Here is a 19,441-nt window from a genome sequence, read left to right as displayed (position 1 = left end):
TTCTGTTGTGACCTCACCAATGCGCTTTTGGAAGAATGGGGGAAAATTCCTATAAACACACTTTGCAACCTTGTGGACAGCCTTCCCGGAAGAGCTGAATATGTAATAGCTGCAGCTGTAATAGCTGCAAAAGGTGGACCGACGTCATATAGAACCCTGTGGGTTAGGAATGGGTTGGCACTATGTGAGTTAATAATAAGCTGGACTGGACTGTTAACACGGACCACCAGTACAAGAAAGGACAGAGCAGGCTGTACTTCCTCAGGAGACTGCACTCCTTCAACATTTGTAGAAAACTCCTGTGGATGTACTACCAGTCTGTGGTTGCCAGTGTTCTGTTCTACATGGTAGTGTGCTGGGGGGGGCAGTACATCTAAGAAGGACAGCTCCAGACTTGAGAAACTGATCAGACGGGCTGGTTCTACAATGGGAATGAAACTGGACACACTGGTGACGGTGGCAGAGAAGAGGACTGTTGACAAACTAGTGAGCATCCTGGATGATGCCAGTCACCCTCTGCATAGTGTTATCAGTAGCCAGAGGAGCCTGTTCAGTTCTAGACTGCTTCATCCCAAGTGCAGGACTAATAGACTCAAAAACTCCTTTGTCCCACACACCATTAGACTGTACAACTCCTCTCTGGGACGGGGGGCGGGGGGTACTAGGATGACAGGGGATGCAAAACAATCACAGTGCAATACGTTTTCATAACATGCTCACTACTGCCTACTTTGTCTTGTTATATTCTTATTTTACTGTTATATTGCTTTTTATTTTTTATTCTTATTGTAATATTTCTCTATTTTGTTTCCATTCAAACCCCCATTATTTACTTTTATTTAAATTGATCTCAACTCTGTACACTGCTGCTGGAATTTTAATTTTCCTGAAGGAATCAATAAAGTACTATCTATCTATCTATCTATCTATCTTAAGGCAGGTGACCAAATACTTTTGGCAATATAGTGTATATTACAATGAGTGTTGACATGCCAAGTATAGTGTTGTGGAAAAAAATAAATAATCAGGAAATAAATACATTGAAAGAAATCCTTACTTGTCTTCCACCCCTGTTGCTCCCAGGAGATGCAGGTCCCGCTCGATGAAGCTGAAGGCCTCTTGCAGCCGCTCTTCCCTCTGCTGCAGTGCAGTGCGAGCGCTGTTCAGATGCCTGTCCACCTCCATATACTCCTCTGGGCTGAAATGACGGCATGCTACCACCAGGGTCCGCAACCCTCTCTGCAGTGGGAGGAGAAGGGTGATGGGTGAAGAGACAACAGCAACATCAATGAAAAGATTACAACAAGGGCAAGAAGAAAACCAAGGCGTGGCAGCATGGATGAGTAACAATGTCAGGGAGATGGTTAGGCAAAAGGAAGACGGGATAAAATAAAATACAAAAAGAGTGACAGCTAATGTATCCATCCATCTATCCATCCATTTTCTACCGATTGACCCTTTCAGGGTTGCGGGGGGTGCTGGAGCCTATCTTGGCTGTATTCGGGCGGAAGGCGCTGTACACCCTGGACAAGGCGCCACCTCATCACAGGGCCAACACAGATAGACAGACAACATTCACACACTAGGGACCATTTAGTGTTGCCAATCAACCTATCCCCAGGTGCATGTCTTTGGAGGTGGGAGGAAGCTGGAGTACCCCGGAGGGAACCTAGACAGTCACGGGGAGAACATGCAAACTCAGATTGAACTCGGGACCTTCGTATTGTGAAGCACGTGCACTAACCCCTGGTCCACCGTGCTGCCTGTAAACGTCCAAAAGTATTAAAAGAGTGCCGTGACAGCACTGCCTATGCCGCCCTCTACAATTCATCGTATTCACAGCGTGCCGGACCAGCTACACGTCATATGAGGCTTCAACAGTCACATGTACGTGACTGCAAGACATACTTGATCAACAGCCATATAGGTCACACTGAAGGTGGCCGTATAAACAACTTTATCACTGTTACAAATATGCGCCACACTTTGAACCCACAATAAACAAGAATGACAAACACATTTCGGGAGAACATCCGCACCGTAACACAACAAACACAACAGGACAAATACCCAGAACACCTTGCAGCCCCAACTCTCCACCTCAACCCACGCACGGCGGGAGGGTAGTGGGGGCGGGGTTTGGTGGTAGCGGGGTGTGTATTGTAGCCCGGGAGAGTTTGGGCTGCCTGGGACTCTGGATATTTGTTCTGCATTCTACATTTCTGACCATCAAAGTCGCCAGCTAAACTCAGTGCCGAGTACACTGAGGTGGGCGGAGCTGGGGGGTTGGGGTTAGGTGGTAGCGGGGGATGTATATTGTAGTTTCCCGGAATAGTTAGTGCTGCAAGGGCTTCTGGGTATTTGTTCTGTTGTGTTTATCAATCAATCAATCAATGTTTATTTATATAGCCCCAAATCACAAATGTCTCAAAGGACTGCACAAATCATTACGACTACAACATCCTCGGAAGAACCCACAAAAGGGCAAGGAAAACTCACACCCAGTGGGCAGGGAGAATTCACATTCAGTGGGACGCCAGTGACAATGCTGACTATGAGAAACCTTGGAGAGGACCTCAGATGTGGGCAACCCCCCCCCTTTATGTTGTGTTACGGTGCGGATGTTCTCCCGAAATGTGTTTGTCATTCTTGTTTAGTGTGGGTTCACAGTGTAGCGCATATTTGTAAGTGTTAAAGTTGTTTATACGGCCACCCTCAGGGTGACCTGTATGGCTGTTGATCAAGTATGCCGAACAGTCCTTGACGAAAGTTTGCAAAACCCATAAACAACATGTGTTCGAATGATAGAGAGGCGCACTCGATGACGTGTGTGTCCAAGAGCCAGGTGTAAAATATGGCTGGGCTGAAATGCTGTTAGTACAGGTTAAAGAAGGCATTCAAGGCAGTGTCAAAACGGCACCCATTGAACGTTGTTGGTTGGGACAGAACGGACAGATGTTCGAGAGAAGGATTGTTCTGGAATAATTGAATTTTGGGAGTCTCCGAGAAAAGTCCGGAGGGTTGGGAATAATGGCAAATATGACGCTGTCAAGCACCATTCATATTAAACTCGCGGGCCTCACTAACAATAAATTTACATATCAAGGTGCAGGCCGCAAAATAACGTCTCACAGGCTGCAATTGGCCCGCATGTCTGAGACCCCTGCTTTAAATGGTTCCATCAGAGCTATACATTTACTTTGGATATAATTTTCTTATGCATTTTGGCCCAAACAATCTTGGAATGCTGAGGGGTTACTGGACCTTTTTACTCTGGTCATGCTGTGACATAAATGGACTTTCCCAAAGCTAAGGGGTCAAACTCTAGATTGATTAATTGATCCAAGCATTACTTCACAGAAAAACGTGTTCAGACGGACTTCTTCATGGATGATATAATCACTCGATTGATTAAGAACTATGTCTGAAAATGATTATTAAGTAGTGTTCCTTGGAGGGCTCAAGCTATGCATACATGTAAAATAACAAAAATACTCACACAATCATTTTTATGTTGCTAGTTACAATACAACACATGGCACACGGACAAAGCTTAACTTATTTTCACTATAACAAACTACAAGGTTAATATAGGTTGCTTCTCTTTCTTCCCCTCCATTTTTCTGCATTCTTCTGTATCTGTAGTTAATGTTACTTATATATGTATTGTTGCATTTAAACAATTGTATTGTTGATAATAGAGGTAAATTATTGGTATTGTTCGTTATCAATAGCGCTATTTCTATTGGTATTTGTATTTCTGTAGTGTAATAATGCTCATTGCCATTATTTATCTCGCTAACTGCTTCTTTGGTATCACTATTACCATCATATTTGTACTTATTGTATTTGCTGTTGCTATGTTGTTGTTATTGTTGTGTTTGTTGTTTTTGTCTCCCTGTCTTATCCACCTCTTGCCCCCACAATTTCCCCCTCTGTCTTTCTTTTTCCTCTTTCTATTCACTCCTGCTCCGGCCCGGCTGCACCAAATGTTAATATAAATACATTTAATGAAGTCAAATACAAATAAGGCAACAAGAGAAGTATCCCACACTTCTCTTTTGTAAAGTACATCAGAACAGCCGATATGGGTATCTACAAACCCCGTTTGAGTTGGGAAATTGTGTTAGATGTAAATATAAACGGAATACAATTATTTGCAAATCATTTTCAACCCATAATCAACTGAATGCACTACAAAGACAAGATATTTGATGTTCAAAATCACAAATGTTATTTTTTTTGCAAATAATAATTCACTTAGAATTTCATGGCTGCAACATGTGCCAAAGTAGTTGGGAAAGGGCATGTTCACCACTGTGTTACATCACCTTTTCTTTTAACAACACTCAATAAACGTTTAGGAACTGAGGAAACTAATTGTTGAAGCTTTGAAAGTGGAATTCTTTCCCATTCTTGTTTTATGCAGAGCTTCAGTCCTTCAACAGTCCGGGGTCTCCGCTGTCGTATTTTACACTTCATAATGCACCACAAATTTTGGATGGGAGACAGGTCTGGACTGCAGGCGGGCCAGGAAGGTACCCGCACTCTTTTTTTACGAAGCCACGCTGTTGTAACACGTGCTGAATGTGGCTTGGCATTGTCTAGCTGAAATAAGCAGGGGCGTCCATGAACTAGACGGCACTTAGATGGCAGCATATGTTGTTCCAAAACCTGTATGTACATTTCAGCATTAATGGTGCCTTCACAGATGTGTAAGTTACCCATGCTTTGGACACTAATGCACCCCCATACCATCACAGATGCTGGCTTTTGAACTTTGTGTCAATAACAGTCTGGATCGTTCGCTTCCCCTTTGGTTCAGATGACATGATGTCGAATATTTCCCAAAACAATTTGAAATGTGGACTCGTCAGACAACAGAACACTTTTCCACTTTGTATCAGTCCATCTTAGATGATCTCGGGCCCAGAGAACCCAGCGCCGTTTCTGGATGTTGTTGATAAATGGCTTTGGCTTTGCATAGTAGAGCATTAATTTGCACTTACAGATGTAGCGACAAACTGTATTTAGTGACAGTGGTTTTCTGAAGTGTTCCTGAGCCCATGTGGTGATATCCTTTAGATATTGATGTCTGATTTTGATACAGTGGAGTCTGAGGGATCAAAGGTCACGGTCATTCAATGTTGGTTTCCGGCCATGCCGCTTATGTGGAGCAATTTCTCCAGATTCTCTGAACTTTTTGATGATATTATGAACAGAGGATGTTGAAATCCCTAAATTTCTTGCAGTTGTACTTTGAGAAAGGTCGTTCTTAAACTGTTTGACTATTTGCTCACGCAGTTGTGGACAAAGGGGTGTACCTCGCCCCATCCTTTCTTGTGAAAGACTGAGCATTTTTTGGGAAGCTGTTTTATACTCAATCATGGCACCCACCTGTTCCCAATTAGCCTGCACACCTGTGGGATGTTCCAAATAAGTGTTTGATGAGCATTCCTCAACTTTATCAGTATTTATTGCCACCTTTCCCAAATTCTTTGTCACGTGTTGCTTGCATCAAATTCTAAAGTTAATGATTTGCAAAAAAAATTTTTTTAGCAGTTTGAACATCAATTTTGTTGTCTTTGTAGCGTATTCAACTGAATATGGGTTGAAAATGATTTGCAAATCATTGTATTCTGTTTATATTTACATCTAACACAATTTTCCCAACTCATGTGGAAACGGGGTTTGTACATCAACTATATGATTTGCCTGAGAAGCTTGACAGGACAAAAAAAAAAAAAGTTACAACACAACACGTTACTTACCAAGGCAAACTCATCGACATGAAGTCTTGTCTTTTCTATTTCCCCACTGGTGGTGAAAGGAAAAATGGAGGACTCTGCTCCCTTAGTAAACAGCACTTGGCCACCTTGAGATTGAAACCAAATCAATACTACATTTTGAACAAATATAATGATGTTACCACAAAAACTGACACTATTATAATTACAATATCATCAGCTTTCAACATTTTCTTCAAAAAGGCAACAAACTATTGTGTATGATAATCATTTAAACAATGTAAAAAGTAATGATACCAGAAGGGCTCTGCAGAATGACACTCATTCTCCTGCGATCTGCATCAAACTCCAACACATGGAGCAGTTTGTACCTGTGAGTGCAAGAAAAAGATGACTCAATTTCACCTGATGACATTTCTGAACATGTTTTGGGTAGTTAACTAGTGTTCAGTGCAGCTAATACAGCTGTCAGGTGTGTTTACATGACTACAGCTCATTCATTGTTGCAAAAAGGGCAGATTTTGATCTACTCAAATATAGAATGACAGAAATGACCACTTTAACTAATATTCCACAGGAAATTAAACCCATTATTATTCATTAAAGATGTCCGATAATGGCTTTTTTGCCGTTATCCGATATTGTCCGACTCTTAATCACCGATTTCGATATCAACCAATACCGATATATACAGTCGTGGAATTAACACATAATTACGCCTGATTTTGTTGTGATGTAACAAGGTTTTCCAAAATAAATCAACTCAATTTATGGTAAAAAAAAAATGCCAACATGGTACTGCCATATTTATTATTGAAGTCACAAAGTGCATTCTTTTTTTTAACATGCCTCAAAACAGCAGCTTGGAACTTGGGACATGCTCTCCCTGAGAGAGCATGAGGAGGTTGAGGTGGGCGGGGCTGGTGGGTTAGCAGGGGTTGTATATTGTAGCCTCCCGGAAGAGTTAGTGCTGCAAGGACTTCGAGGTATTTGTTGTGTTAGGGTGCGGATGTTCTCCCGAAATGTGTTTGTCATTCTTGTTTGGTGTGGGTTCACAGTGTGGCGCATATTTGTAACAGTGTTAAAGTTGCTTATACGGCCACCCTCAGTGTGACCTGTATGGCTGTTGACCTAGTATGGATGCATTCACTTGTGTGCGTGGAAAGCCGTAGATATTATGTGATTGGGCCGGCACGAAAAGGCAGTGCTTTTAAGGTTTATTGGCGCTCTGTACTTCTCCCTACGTCCGTGTACCACGTTTTAAAAAGTCATACATTTTACTTTATGAACCAGATACTGATAATTTCCGATATTACATTTTAAAGCATTTATGGGTCGATATTATCAGACATCTCTGTTATTCATGAATAATTCCACAACATTTTGGGACAAAAAAAAGATGCATAATGCAAAGTGAGAAGACGTACTTTTCTGGTTTGCCAAATGTTTTGATTTCCATTGTCTCACCACTCACACCAGTAAAGGCCACTCCAATTCTGAGGACACGAAAAACAGACAACATCAACAGTTAGAATTTAGAGAGTCGTTACAGTGGAATCAAACACTCACACAGTCGTGTTTGAATAACATGCTGACGGATCCATAAATCTCAAATGTGTTTGTGCCTCTGGAGCTGCTAATAAATCCTACTGCTAATCACACTGTTTATGGTTTTAAAGACAAACAAACAACATGATTGATTTTTATTTTGACAATCGCAGAAGAGGTATTGCTGCCTCTGCCCTGAATCATCAATTCATTCATTTCGCATTTGCAGCAGATGGTCAGATAACTTAATAAAGTAGGTGCAATCTTTGGAGGCAATTACAACACTATATTTATCGTACAGTAATTCCAAAAGCAATATTTTTATTGAATATTATGATACAGTGTAAAAATCATTATTTAAAAAAAAATGTGCCGACTCAATACTGAATAGGGGCATTTAACAAAATTATTTTGAGAGGCCACAGTTCCAGAATACTAAGAACCAATTGACCAGACTTCTCCTCTTACTAGTAGTGTTTTTTTTGATTGGTTGAGACTTTTATTAGTAGATTGCACAGTACAGTACATATTCCGTATATTTGACCACTAAATGGTAACACCCCAATAAGTTTTTCAACTTGTTTAAGTCGGGGTCCACGTTAATCAATTCATGGTACAAATATAAAGAATCAGCATAATACAGTCATCACACATCCGGGAAGGTGGGATGTGGATGGGGGAGGGTGTTAGTCTAGGGTTGTAGTTGCCTGGAGGTGTTTTAGTGTGGTTTTGAAGGAGGATAGAGATGCACTTTCTTTTACACCTGTTGTAATGATGTGGCATAGAAGGATAATGAATTAAAGGCCTACTGAAAGCCACTACTAGCCACCACGCAGTCTGATAGTTTATATATCAATGATGAAATATTAACATTGCAACACATGCCAATACGGCCGCTTTAGTTTACTAAATTACAATTTTAAATTTCCCGCGGAGTTTCCTGTTGAAAACGTCGCGGAATGATGACGCCATGATGGGACGTTATTGGTTGGAGGGGACATGTTAGCTCAGCACCACTTAAGGCTAAAAGTCGTCTCTTTTCATCGCGCAATTACACGGTATTTTGGACATCTGTGTTGCTGAATCTTTTGCAATTTGTTCAATTAATAATGGAGAAGTCAAAGTAGAAAGATGTAGGTGGGAAGCTTTTAGCCTTTAGCCACACGGTGTTTCCTTGTGTAAAATTCCTGGAGGTGAAGCTTTACTATGGATCAGAGCGGTCAAGCGAACATGGATCCCGACTACATGTCAACCGGCAGTTTTGGGTGGGAAAATTGTGGAAATAAGTCGCCTCTTAGCCAGTGTCCTCCTGCTGCCGTGACTTTTCTCAGAGACTCTGGCGTCAAAACACCCGTGGCCACACCCTTCCGACTTTAAGGTACTATTTAACTCACTATAACACTAGCAGCACAATAGACAGATAAAGGATTTCCCAGAATTATCCTCGTAAATGTGTCTAAAAACATCTGAATCGCTCTCACTTTTTTTTTAACTTTTTTTTTCTAAATGATAAATGATAAATGGGTTGTACTTGTATAGCGCTTTTCTACCTTCAAGGTACTCAAAGCGCTTTGACACTACTTCCACATTTACCCATTCACACACACATTCACACACTGATGGAGGGAGCTGCCATGCAAGGCGCCAACCAGCACTCATCAGGAGCAAGGGTGAAGTGTCTTGCTCAGGACACAACGGACGTGGCGAGGTTGGTACTAGGTGGGAATTGAACCAGGGACGCTCGGGTTGCGCACGGCCACTCTCCCACTGCGCCACGCCGTTCTAGGCCTTCACTTTAAATTTCCTCATCCACAAATTTTTCATCCTCGCTCAAATTAATGGGGAAATTGTCGCTTTCTCGGTCCGAATAGCCCTTGCTGCTGGAGGCTCACATTATAAACAATGTGAGAATGTGAGGAGCCCTCACACCGGTGACGTCATCGTCTGCTACTTCCGGTAAAGGCAAGGCTTTTTTATTAGCGACCAAAAGTTGCGAACTTTATCGTCGATGTTCTCTACTAAATCCTCTCAGCAAAAATATGCAATATCGTGAAATGATCAAGTATGACACATAGAGTGGACCTGCTATCCCCGTTTAAATAAGAACATCTCATTTCAGTAGGCCTTTAAGACCTTTGTTAGATGGGAATCTGGGTTTGACGTGGTTTGTGGAGCTCCCCCTGGTGTTGTGGTTATGGCGGTCATTTACGTTCTGGAAGTAGTTTGACATGTACTTCGGTATCAGGGAGGTGTAGCCAATTTTATAGACTAGGCCTAGTGCTCCACCCTGAGCCAGTCCACTTTGGAGAAGTGGGTAGGAATGAGGTGTGATCTGGGGTGGAGGTCTAGAAGTAACCTGACTAGCTTGTTCTGGGATGTTTGGAGTCTTGATTTGAGGGTTTTGGAGGTGCATGCGTAATCGAAAAAGGGTTGAATGAGAGTTCCTGCTAGAATCTTCAAGGTGCTTTTGTTGACCAGAGATGAAATTCTGTAGAGAAATCTCGTTCGGTGGTTGACCTTTTGGATGACCTTAATTTCCATTTTATCACAGGAAGGATTAGCCTCTAGAATGGAACCTAGGTAGGTGACCTCATCTTTCTTAGTGAAAACAATGTTACCCACTTTAATGGTGAAGTCACTGACTTTCTTGAGATTGAAGTGGGACCCAAATAGGATGGATTCCGTTTTACCCAAGTGTATGAATAGCTTGATGTCGGCGAGCCAGGCGCAAATTCTACAGAGCTCGGCACTGAGGATTTTGTTCCACCTGTGACTTGTCCGGGCCGAGTCATCCGCAAACAGGAACAATTCACAGTCGCATGCTGATGAAATGTGGTTTACGTATATTAGGAACAGTAAAGGTCCTAATATACTATCTTGGGGGACCCCACAGCTTACTGAGAGGGGGGTGAGGGGGATGCGGTGCCGTTCACCACTACCACCTGTTTCCTCCCCTCCAAGTAAGATTGCATCCAGCTCGATGAGGTTTTATCAAATCCGATTGCTCTAAGTTGGACTTTGTATTTCCCAAAGAACCAGTATCACTCTCAGTAGACATTTGAATTTGTCAAAAGGTACATAATTGCTCTGGTGTTGTTAAGGACATTCTACAAAAAATGCTAGACAAAGATCATCTCTATGACCGGACCGTGGTGTTTTTAAAGAATCAGTAACTAACTGAACTAGCAGGGCACCAGTTGAATAGACCAAGATGATGAGGAAGAGAAGACCTTAACTGAAACCTTTAGTAACACAAGTAGTATAATTAACAAAGTTGGACAAATGATTACAGACTGCATCTGAAGTTAAACTACTGCCATTCCTTAGTTATAAAAATCACATTAAGAAAAAAATGAGTGACTGCCAAAAAGAAGAGGACTTGAAGGGCTTTGAAGACCGCCTCAGTTATGAAAAACCCAGTGTAGTACCCAGTGTTCTATGTTTGCTAGCCATTTTTAAAATATCAATGCAAGGATATGCAAATGTATTTACAAGGGTCCAAATTCCTCTACACAACAGGAGCACTCTCGTGTTTTGTGAATTTGCTGCAAAAATGTTTGTTGTCCAAGTTTTGAACAGAACTTGAAGGCTGGTCCGGTGTTATTCCCAGGCCGGATTTGGCCCTTCGGTCACCGGCAAAAAAACCTGGTCTAAAACTTGCAGCCTTCCTAATTTTCCAGCTATAGTCCGTGCACATTGGTCATAATTTCAAATCCAAACAGTTGCTTAAAAAGCTACCAGTTTAAAGCTTGAACATAAATTCACCTTAAAATAGAAGTGTGTTAGAATAATTGTATCTAAGTTATCACAAAACTTTGTGTTACATTGAGTTCCCGGCGAGAGGACACAAGGTCTGTAATGCTACCAATCAAAAGGTTTGTAAAACTCCACTGTGTAGGATGGGAAGCAACATGAAGGTGTTCTGTTTCTTTCATGTATTGTAATCAACAGAAAGATATTGACTTGACCCAAGAACTACAAAACAGAGAGGAAGTAGGGCCTGACTCCCCTCATGGCGACCTTTTCTGTGAACTGTTTTACGGCCTTTTCTGTGAAGTCTTTTACGACCTTTTTTTTTTTAACTGTTCTGTAACCAAAGGCGATGGCTGTTTCCGAAACAACTGTTGCCATGTAATCTCTATCTTTTTTTTAAATTTTTTTTTTACTATTTATACTACCATATTGTATATGCACCTTAGGAGGAGCTGCTCCAATTTCGTTGTTCTTTGAACCTGTTCATTGCAATAATGACAATAAAACTCTATTCTATTCTAATCAGGAAAAGTCCAAATAACAGAGGAGGCGTACAATCTTTCGCCAGAGCGTGGTGGAACTGTACAAGTGTGTGTATAGCGCTTTTTCTCTAGTGACTCAAAGCGCTTTACATAGTGAAACCCAATATCTAAGTTACATTAAAACCAGTGTGGGTGGCACTGGGAGCAGGTGGGTAAAGTGTCTTGCCCAAGGACACAACGGCAGTGACTAGGATGGTGGAAGCGGGGATCGAACCTGCAACCCTTAAGTTGCTGGCACGGCCACTCTACCAACAGAGCTATACCACCCCTACAAGGGTACAGTCCAGACGTTTCTCCTCAAATTGAGCCAAATTGAATCCTGTCTCTGTTTAATAATTTGCTTCTTGTCGTGTTTAATAGATGTCATCAGTGTTTGAACCTGAAAAAGTGTCTGTTTTTTATTTATTTAAAAAAAAATGGACATAAGTGCACGCTTTGCCCCGATAATTACAAACTTAAATTGTCTTTTCAAATCACTCCAATTCAAACCTTACCTTTTCATTGCCTCAACTAATGCTTTTTCATCGGGTGAAGAAGCATAGTATTCCATTTCGTTAGACGAAAAGCCATTAACATGGGAGAACGGGTCTCCTGTCCCAGACAGGCAGTCTGGCTGGTCGTAGCTGATCTGAACTGTGTGACACAGTGAAACCGCTTTGAGGAATAACAATTCCTCTCCAACCTGAATGCAGAGGACGAGTGGGAAAAACAACAAGTTATATATATATATATACTGTATGTATATATATATCAGCAGACATATTGAGATTTGTACAGTCATATTCACAATTTTGGACTAATACACACATTTTTGAAGCGCCTCATAATGGAAATAAGTCATCTGATAGTATGCACATTACCAAGTTAGGAGTAGAGCCATCTGGTGAATCTTCACTCAGTCCCTCTGGCACCAGTTTGCCATTAACTTCCCGATATTTGTTTCCATTGATGGAACATTCCCGGAATTGCATTTCATTTTCGGTTAGTGTACCCGTCTTGTCGGTAAACACATACTCGACCTGTAAAAAAAAATAGTTTGTGGTGAAAAGTTTACAGACACTTGTAAAGAACATGTCATGGCTGTCTTGAGTTTCCAATCATTTCTACAACTCTTATTTTTTGTGATAGAGACATTGGAGCACATACTTGTTGGTCACAAAAAACATTCATGAAGTTTTTGTCAATTATTGTTTCATCTGACATCACATGGACAAAGACAAGACCTTCTGGAGGAAAGCTCTGTGGTCAGATGGAACAAAAATAAAGCTGTTTGGCGTCGTCGTGGCAGAGAGGTTAGTGCGTCTGCCTCACAATACGAAGGTCCTGCAGACCTGGGTTCAATCCCAGGCTCGGGATCTTTCTGTGTGGAGTTTGCATGTTCTCCCCGTGAATGCGTGGGTTCCCTCCGGGTACTCCGGCTTCCTCCCACCTCCAAAGACATGCACCTGGGGATAGGTTGATTGGCAACACGAAATTGGCCCTAGTGTGTGAATGTGAGTGTGAATGTTGTCTGTCTATCTGTGTTGGCCCTGTGATGAATTGGCGACTTGTCCAGGGTGTACACCGCCTTCCGCCCGATTGTAGCTGAGATAGGTGCCAGCGCCCACCCGCGACCCCAAAAGGGAATAAGCGGTAGGAAATGGATGGATGGATGGCGACAATACCCAGCAATATGTTTGGAGGAGAAAAGCTGCGGCCTTTAATCCCAGGACCACCACACCTACCCTCAAACATGGTGGTGGTTAGTATTATGCTCTGTACCTGTTTTGCTGCCAGTGGAACCGGTGCTTTAAACGGGACAATGAAAAAGGAGGATTACCTCCAAAATCTTCAGGACAAGCTAAAATCATCAGCCCGGAAGTTGGGTCTTGGGCGAGTTTGGGTGTCCCAACAGGACAATGACTCCAAACACACATCAAAAGTGGTAAAGGAATGGCTAAATTAAGCTAGAATTACGGTTTTAGAATGGCCTTCCCAAAGTCCTGACTTAAACGTGTGGACAATGCTGAAGAAACAAGTTCATTTAAGTCCCATCTTAAAACTCATTTGTATACTCTAGCCCAGGGGTAGGGAACCTATGGCTCTAGAGCCAGATGTGGCTCTTTAGATGACTGCATCTGGCTCTCAGATAACACGATAAGTAATGAATAATTACTAATCACAGTGTTAAAAATAACGTTCAAAATATAAAACATTCTCAGATATTGGGTGAGTCTCTAAAGAAAAGCGCTATATAAATACAATTCACTTCACTTCACACATTTTAATCCATCCATCCGGTTTCTACCGCACCTGTTCAAGAAGATGTATCAATGGTAAGAAGCATTTTCTTTATTATAGGTTAACTTCAGAATAACAATGCTATTAAAAAGAATAAGAGACTCATTATACTCTAAATATGTTGGTCTCACTTAAAAATGCACGCATTTTGTTGTATTCAGTGTTGAAAAAATATATGGCTCTCACTGAAGTACATTTTAAAATATTTGGCTTTCATGGTTCTCTCAGCCAAAAAGGTTCCCGACCACTGCTCTAGCCTTGAAATAGACCCCCTTGTTAGACCAGTTGATCTGCCGTTTCTTTTTTCTTTTCTACTCTGCCCCCCCTATCCGGTGGCCATGGATGAAGTACTGGCTGTCCAGAGTCGAGACCCAGGTTGGACCGCTCGCCTGGACATCAGTTGGGGATATCTCTGCACTGCTGACCCCACTATGGACTCGACTCTCACTATTATGTTAGATCCACTATGGACTCGACTCTCACTATTATGTTAGATCCACTATGGACTCGACGCTCACTATTATATTAGATCCACTATGGACTGGACTCTCACTATTATATTAGATCCACTATGGACTGGACTCTCACTATTATGTTAGATCCACTCTGGACTGGACTCTCACACTATTATGTTAGATACACTATGGACTGGACTCTCACACTATGTTAGATTCACTATGGACTGGACTCTCACTATTATGCTAGATCCACTATGGACTGGACTCTCACTATTATGTTAGATCCACTATGGACTGGACTCTCACTATTATATTAGATCCACTATGGACTGGACTCTCACTATTATATTAGATCCACTATGGACTGGACTCTCACTATTATGTTAGATCCACTCTGGACTGGACTCTCACACTATTATGTTAGATACACTATGGACTGGACTCTCACACTATGTTAGATTCACTATGGACTGGACTCTCACTATTATGCTAGATCCACTATGGACTGGACTCTCACACTATGTTAGATCCACTCTGGACTGGACTCTCACACTATTATGTTAGATACACTATGGACTGGACTCTCACACTATGTTAGATTCACTATGGACTGGACTCTCACTATTATGCTAGATCCACTATGGACTGGACTCTCACTATTATGTTAGATCCACTATGGACTGGACTCTCACTATTATGTTAGATCCACTATGGACTCGACTCTCACTATTATGTTAGATCCACTATGGACTCGACTGTCACTATTATGTTAGATCCACTATGGACTGGACTTTCACAATATTATGCTAGACCCACTCGACGTCCATCGCGTCCGGTCTCTCCTAGAGGGGTGAAGGGGGTGTCACCCACATCTGCGGTCCAAGGTTTCTCATAGTCATAGTATAGCTCGGTTGGTACAGTGGCCGTGCCAGCAACTTGAGGGTTGCAGGTTCGATTCCCGCTTCCGCCATCCTAGTCACTGCCATTGTGTCCTTGGGCAAGACACTTTTACCCACGTGCTCCCAGTGCCACCCACACTGGTTTAAATGTAACTTAGATATTGGGTTTCACTATGTAAAGCGCTTTGAGTCACTAGAGAAAAGCGCTATATAAATATAATTCACTTCACTTCACATTGACATCCCACTGGGTTGTGAGTTTTTCCTTGCCCTTATGTGGGATCTGAACCGAGTATGTCGTTGTGGCTTGTGCAGCCCTTTGAAACACTTGTGATTCAGGGCTATATAAATAAACATATATTGATTGATGTCAGAAAACAAACACATTTAGCTGATCTGCACCAAATTTTTCAAGAGGAGTGGTCAAAAATTCAAACAGAAGCTTGTGGATGGCTACCAAAAGCGCCTTATTGCAATTTTTTTTTTTTTTCCCCCCAAGATGGCGCTGCTGTAGTGGCTGCTGTTAGCAGGAGCACTGTGCTCTTGTTTCATCCTTTTGTGTTTCCCTTCTTGTTTTCAGGTGTTATTATATTTTTTTGCCTTTTGGTTCGGGACCCTTTGGGACTGTGTGACAAGGGGTGGCACTTTCGTGACCTCTGTGGTGCTTTTTGTGGACTTCTGGATCTGACTCCCGGGAGCCTTTTGGCCATGGAGACCAGCTGCTGTGTCTCTGCCACACCAGAGTCAGTTTGGAGGGACTGGAGGAGATGCGGATGAGGGGACAGGGCTGCGGAGCTAGCACTGAGCGCCGGGACGGTGTCTTGGCTGGGTGAGCAGGAGTCGGACACCTCAGTCTCCTTGGACGTATCCTCGCTCATCCATGCGGACTGGACACTGGTCGAGAGTTGGTTGGCGGCCGAGAGTGGAGTCGGCTCCCTTGATTGCTTTGTTGGGTCTGCTCCTGTCTCTGGCCATGCTCCCTCCACCCCAGCGGACGATGGCGTGGAACACTGCAGAGGCCACCACAGTGTATATGTTTCTTTTAATTTTTATTCATAGCTGTATGTAGAAGTGGCTGGTTGTATCCGCTGCTTTAATGTCTTTCATGTCCTTTGTCTTCTTTGATGTTTACCTCCTACACACATGTAAGAGGGATGTGTACTATGGCTATGAGTTGTTGTTTTTTTCCCTTGGCCTCAGTCTGGACCTTCTCTAGGGTCCAAGCTTAGACCGATTTTTATTTATTTATTTTATTTTAATCTTCTATTTTTTTTTCTCCCATTCCCCCCCACTTGTTTACCTGTATCTCACCTTTTTTTGTAAGGGGCTCTGGAAGCCGGCAGACCCGTCAGCAATCCTGTTCTGTCTCCCTGTAATGTTTGTCTGATCTTGAATGGGATTGTGCTGAAAATTTTAATTTTCCCAAAGGAACTTTCTTGAAGGAATAAATAAAGTACTATCTAATCTAATCTGAAACTTGCCAAGAGACATTTAAGCAAATATTAACATTGCTGTATGTATACTTTTGACCCTCACATTTTCAGTAGAGCCATAATAAATTCATAAAAGAAGCAAACTTCATGAATGTTTTTTGTGAGCAACCAGTATGTGCTCCTAAAAAAATAACAGTTGTAGAAATGACTGGAAGCTCAAGACAACCATGACATGATGTTCTTTACAAGTGTTTTTACCCTGTTTTCCTCTGCTCTGTTTCATACCTGGCCAAGTTCCTCATTGAGGTCTGAGGTGTTGACTTGAGCTTTCTGGTCACTCTCCTCGTGGTAAAGGTCCATATCCCAGCCTATGAAAAAGGAGCCCAGGAACTTCTGCATCTCCACAGTAACATAGAGTGAGATGGGGATGATAAAATTGTAGAGGACCAGGAATGCCAAGAAGTCAGAGATGAATTTCAAGATCTGCAGGAGGTAAACGAGGACAACTTTTATTTCATTATGGAGGATGAATGAGTTAGTGGGTATACAAATACAAACCAAAGCTTATGTATGTTAAGAGACTAAAATGTTTAACAGTAAGTACACATCTGACTTTTAGCAAAGAAATATATATATCATTCAATTGAATACAAATGCTAGAATCCCAACCATAAATAGTATTAAACACAGATTTTTAGAGAGTTCAATTAAACAATTAAGCATGCAGTATTATTTAATGACATAATTAATGTGGGATCTGAAAAGAGGATGTCGCCAAAGCCCTTTGAAACATTTGTGATTAAGTTAAGTTAAAGTACCAATGATAGCCACACACACACATTAGGCGTGGTGAAATTTGTCCTCTGCATTTGACCCATCCCCTTGTTCACCCGCCGGGAGGTGAGGGGAGCAGTGAGCAGCAGCTGTGGCCACGCCCGGGAATCATATTTGGTGATTTAACCCCCAATTCCAACCTTTAATGAGTTGAATGCCAAGCAGGGAGGCAATGGCTCCCATTTTTTTTTTTATAGTCTTCGGTATGACTCAGGTTTGAACTCACGACCTACCGATCTCAGGGCGGACACTCTAACCACCAAGCCGTTTATAAGTGCGATAAAAGTAAACTTCAATTTCATATTTGAAGCTGATTGCCTGCACCTGTAAAAAAACAAAAAAATAGCCAACTCACCGGGCTGCTGTTTTTCTCCTGTTCCGTCTTTTGGTTGTAGAACGGCTCGTCCCATTTGTCCTCGGCCTGCCAGGCATACTTCAGAATGGTGCTGAGGATGGCCTCGAACAGCAGGATGCCCAAATAGATGATGAGGAAAGTATTCATTGACCTGATATGGCAGGGGGGAATAGGGCAGTGAACAATGGATAAAGTTAAACATAGCCATATTTACTTGTGTTGGTTTTGAAAATGTCAATGCTCACTTCTCTACTGCAGAGCGTTTCTGAGACTTGCACTTATAGTTGAGGGCCATTTTGGACTCCATTCCTGTATAAACTGCAACACCTGAAACCCAAAGAAAACTAACTGACGGCATTATATGAAACTATGTGACATTAGCAAGTAGAGATGTCAGATAATGCCTTTTTTGCCGATATCCGATATAGTCCAACTCTTAATATGGGATGTGGAATGCACACATTATTGTGCCTAATTTTGTTGTGATGCCCCCCCGCTGGATGCATTAAACAATGTATCAAGGTTTTCCAAATATAAATTAACTAAATTTATGGAAAAAATACCAACATGGCACTGCCATATTTATTATTGAAGTCACAAAGTGCATTATTTTTTTTAACATGCCTCAAAACAGCAGCTTGGAATTTGGGACATGCTCTCCTAGAGAGGGCATGAGGAGGATGAGGTGGGCGGGGGTGCATAAGGTAGCGTCCTGGAAGAGTTAGTGCTGCAAGGGGTTTTGGGTATTTGTTATGATGTGTTTATATTGTGTTACGGTGCGGATGTTCTCCCGAAAATGTGTTGGTCATTCTTGTTTGGTGTGGGTTCACAGTGTGGCGCATATTTGTAACAGTGTTAAAGTCGTTTGTGACCTGCATGGCTGTTGACCAGGTATGCCTTGCATGTATTTTGTGTGTGAAAAGCCGTAGATATTATGTGATTTGGCCGGCACCCTAAAGCAGTGACTTTAAGGCACGCCCCCAATATAGTTGTCTGGGTGGAAATCGGGGGGAATCCGGGAGAATGGTTGCCCTGGGAGGTTTTCGGGAGGGGCACTGGAAATCGGGAGTCTCCCAGGAGGGTTGGCAAGTATGACTGGGAGACGCAACTGCTCTGTACTTCTCCCTACGTCCGTGTACCACTCCGTACAGCGGCTTTTTAAAAAGTCATAAATTTTACTTTTTGAAACAGATAACGATAATTTCCGATATTACATTTTATAGCATTTTTTGGCTGATAATATGCTATTTTATAAGCAAGTGAACATTTGATAATTTAAGCATTAAAGAAATAAAGACACAAATAATGAGATTTACAATTTACTAGGCTTTACCATAAGACAACATCGTACTTCTCTTGTAAGTTGCAGTTGGGAAAGTAAGTACAGCATGCTACAAAGACTTAGCCAGTCTAGAATTTTTTTGTATGTTTAACCGTGAGAAACAGAATTTCAATAATAAATCCAGAAAAAAATCAATAAAGAAAGATTATAGATCAGGGCAAGTACGAGCGTTAGGGTTTTAAAATCGGCCCACCGTAAGGGTTTTTTAACATCAAAATAGTAACCGCAAATATGATTTCAGCAGAAAGAA

The 19,441-nt window shown here is 41.9% G+C and overlaps 1 protein-coding gene across 4 annotated transcripts in view; it reads right to left on the bottom strand.

Moving 5' to 3' along the window:
- atp11b (ATPase phospholipid transporting 11B) overlaps positions 1 to 19,441 on the bottom strand; it is a 121,701-nt gene that overhangs the window by 72,710 nt on the left and 29,550 nt on the right. For all 4 annotated transcript variants that reach the window (XR_009803744.1, XR_009803743.1, XM_061883858.1 and 1 more), the window contains exons 10-18: positions 18,095 to 18,176; positions 17,850 to 18,000; positions 16,946 to 17,143; positions 12,451 to 12,609; positions 12,085 to 12,272; positions 7,175 to 7,243; positions 6,045 to 6,118; positions 5,772 to 5,875; positions 1,058 to 1,239 (exon numbers count right to left, since the gene is read on the bottom strand). Coding sequence is in view for 2 of the 4 variants with exons in the window: in XM_061883858.1 (XP_061739842.1) it covers positions 1,058 to 1,239; positions 5,772 to 5,875; positions 6,045 to 6,118; positions 7,175 to 7,243; positions 12,085 to 12,272; positions 12,451 to 12,609; positions 16,946 to 17,143; positions 17,850 to 18,000; positions 18,095 to 18,176 (1,207 nt within the window). In the remaining 2 variants the exon portion in view is untranslated. The remainder of the gene's footprint in view (positions 1 to 1,057; positions 1,240 to 5,771; positions 5,876 to 6,044; positions 6,119 to 7,174; positions 7,244 to 12,084; positions 12,273 to 12,450; positions 12,610 to 16,945; positions 17,144 to 17,849; positions 18,001 to 18,094; positions 18,177 to 19,441) is intronic.

Source organism: Nerophis ophidion, linkage group LG22 (genome assembly GCF_033978795.1).
Source record: "Nerophis ophidion isolate RoL-2023_Sa linkage group LG22, RoL_Noph_v1.0, whole genome shotgun sequence".
NCBI classification, from domain to species: domain Eukaryota; kingdom Metazoa; phylum Chordata; class Actinopteri; order Syngnathiformes; family Syngnathidae; genus Nerophis; species Nerophis ophidion.
This window is presented reverse-complemented; position numbering and strand designations above follow the sequence as displayed.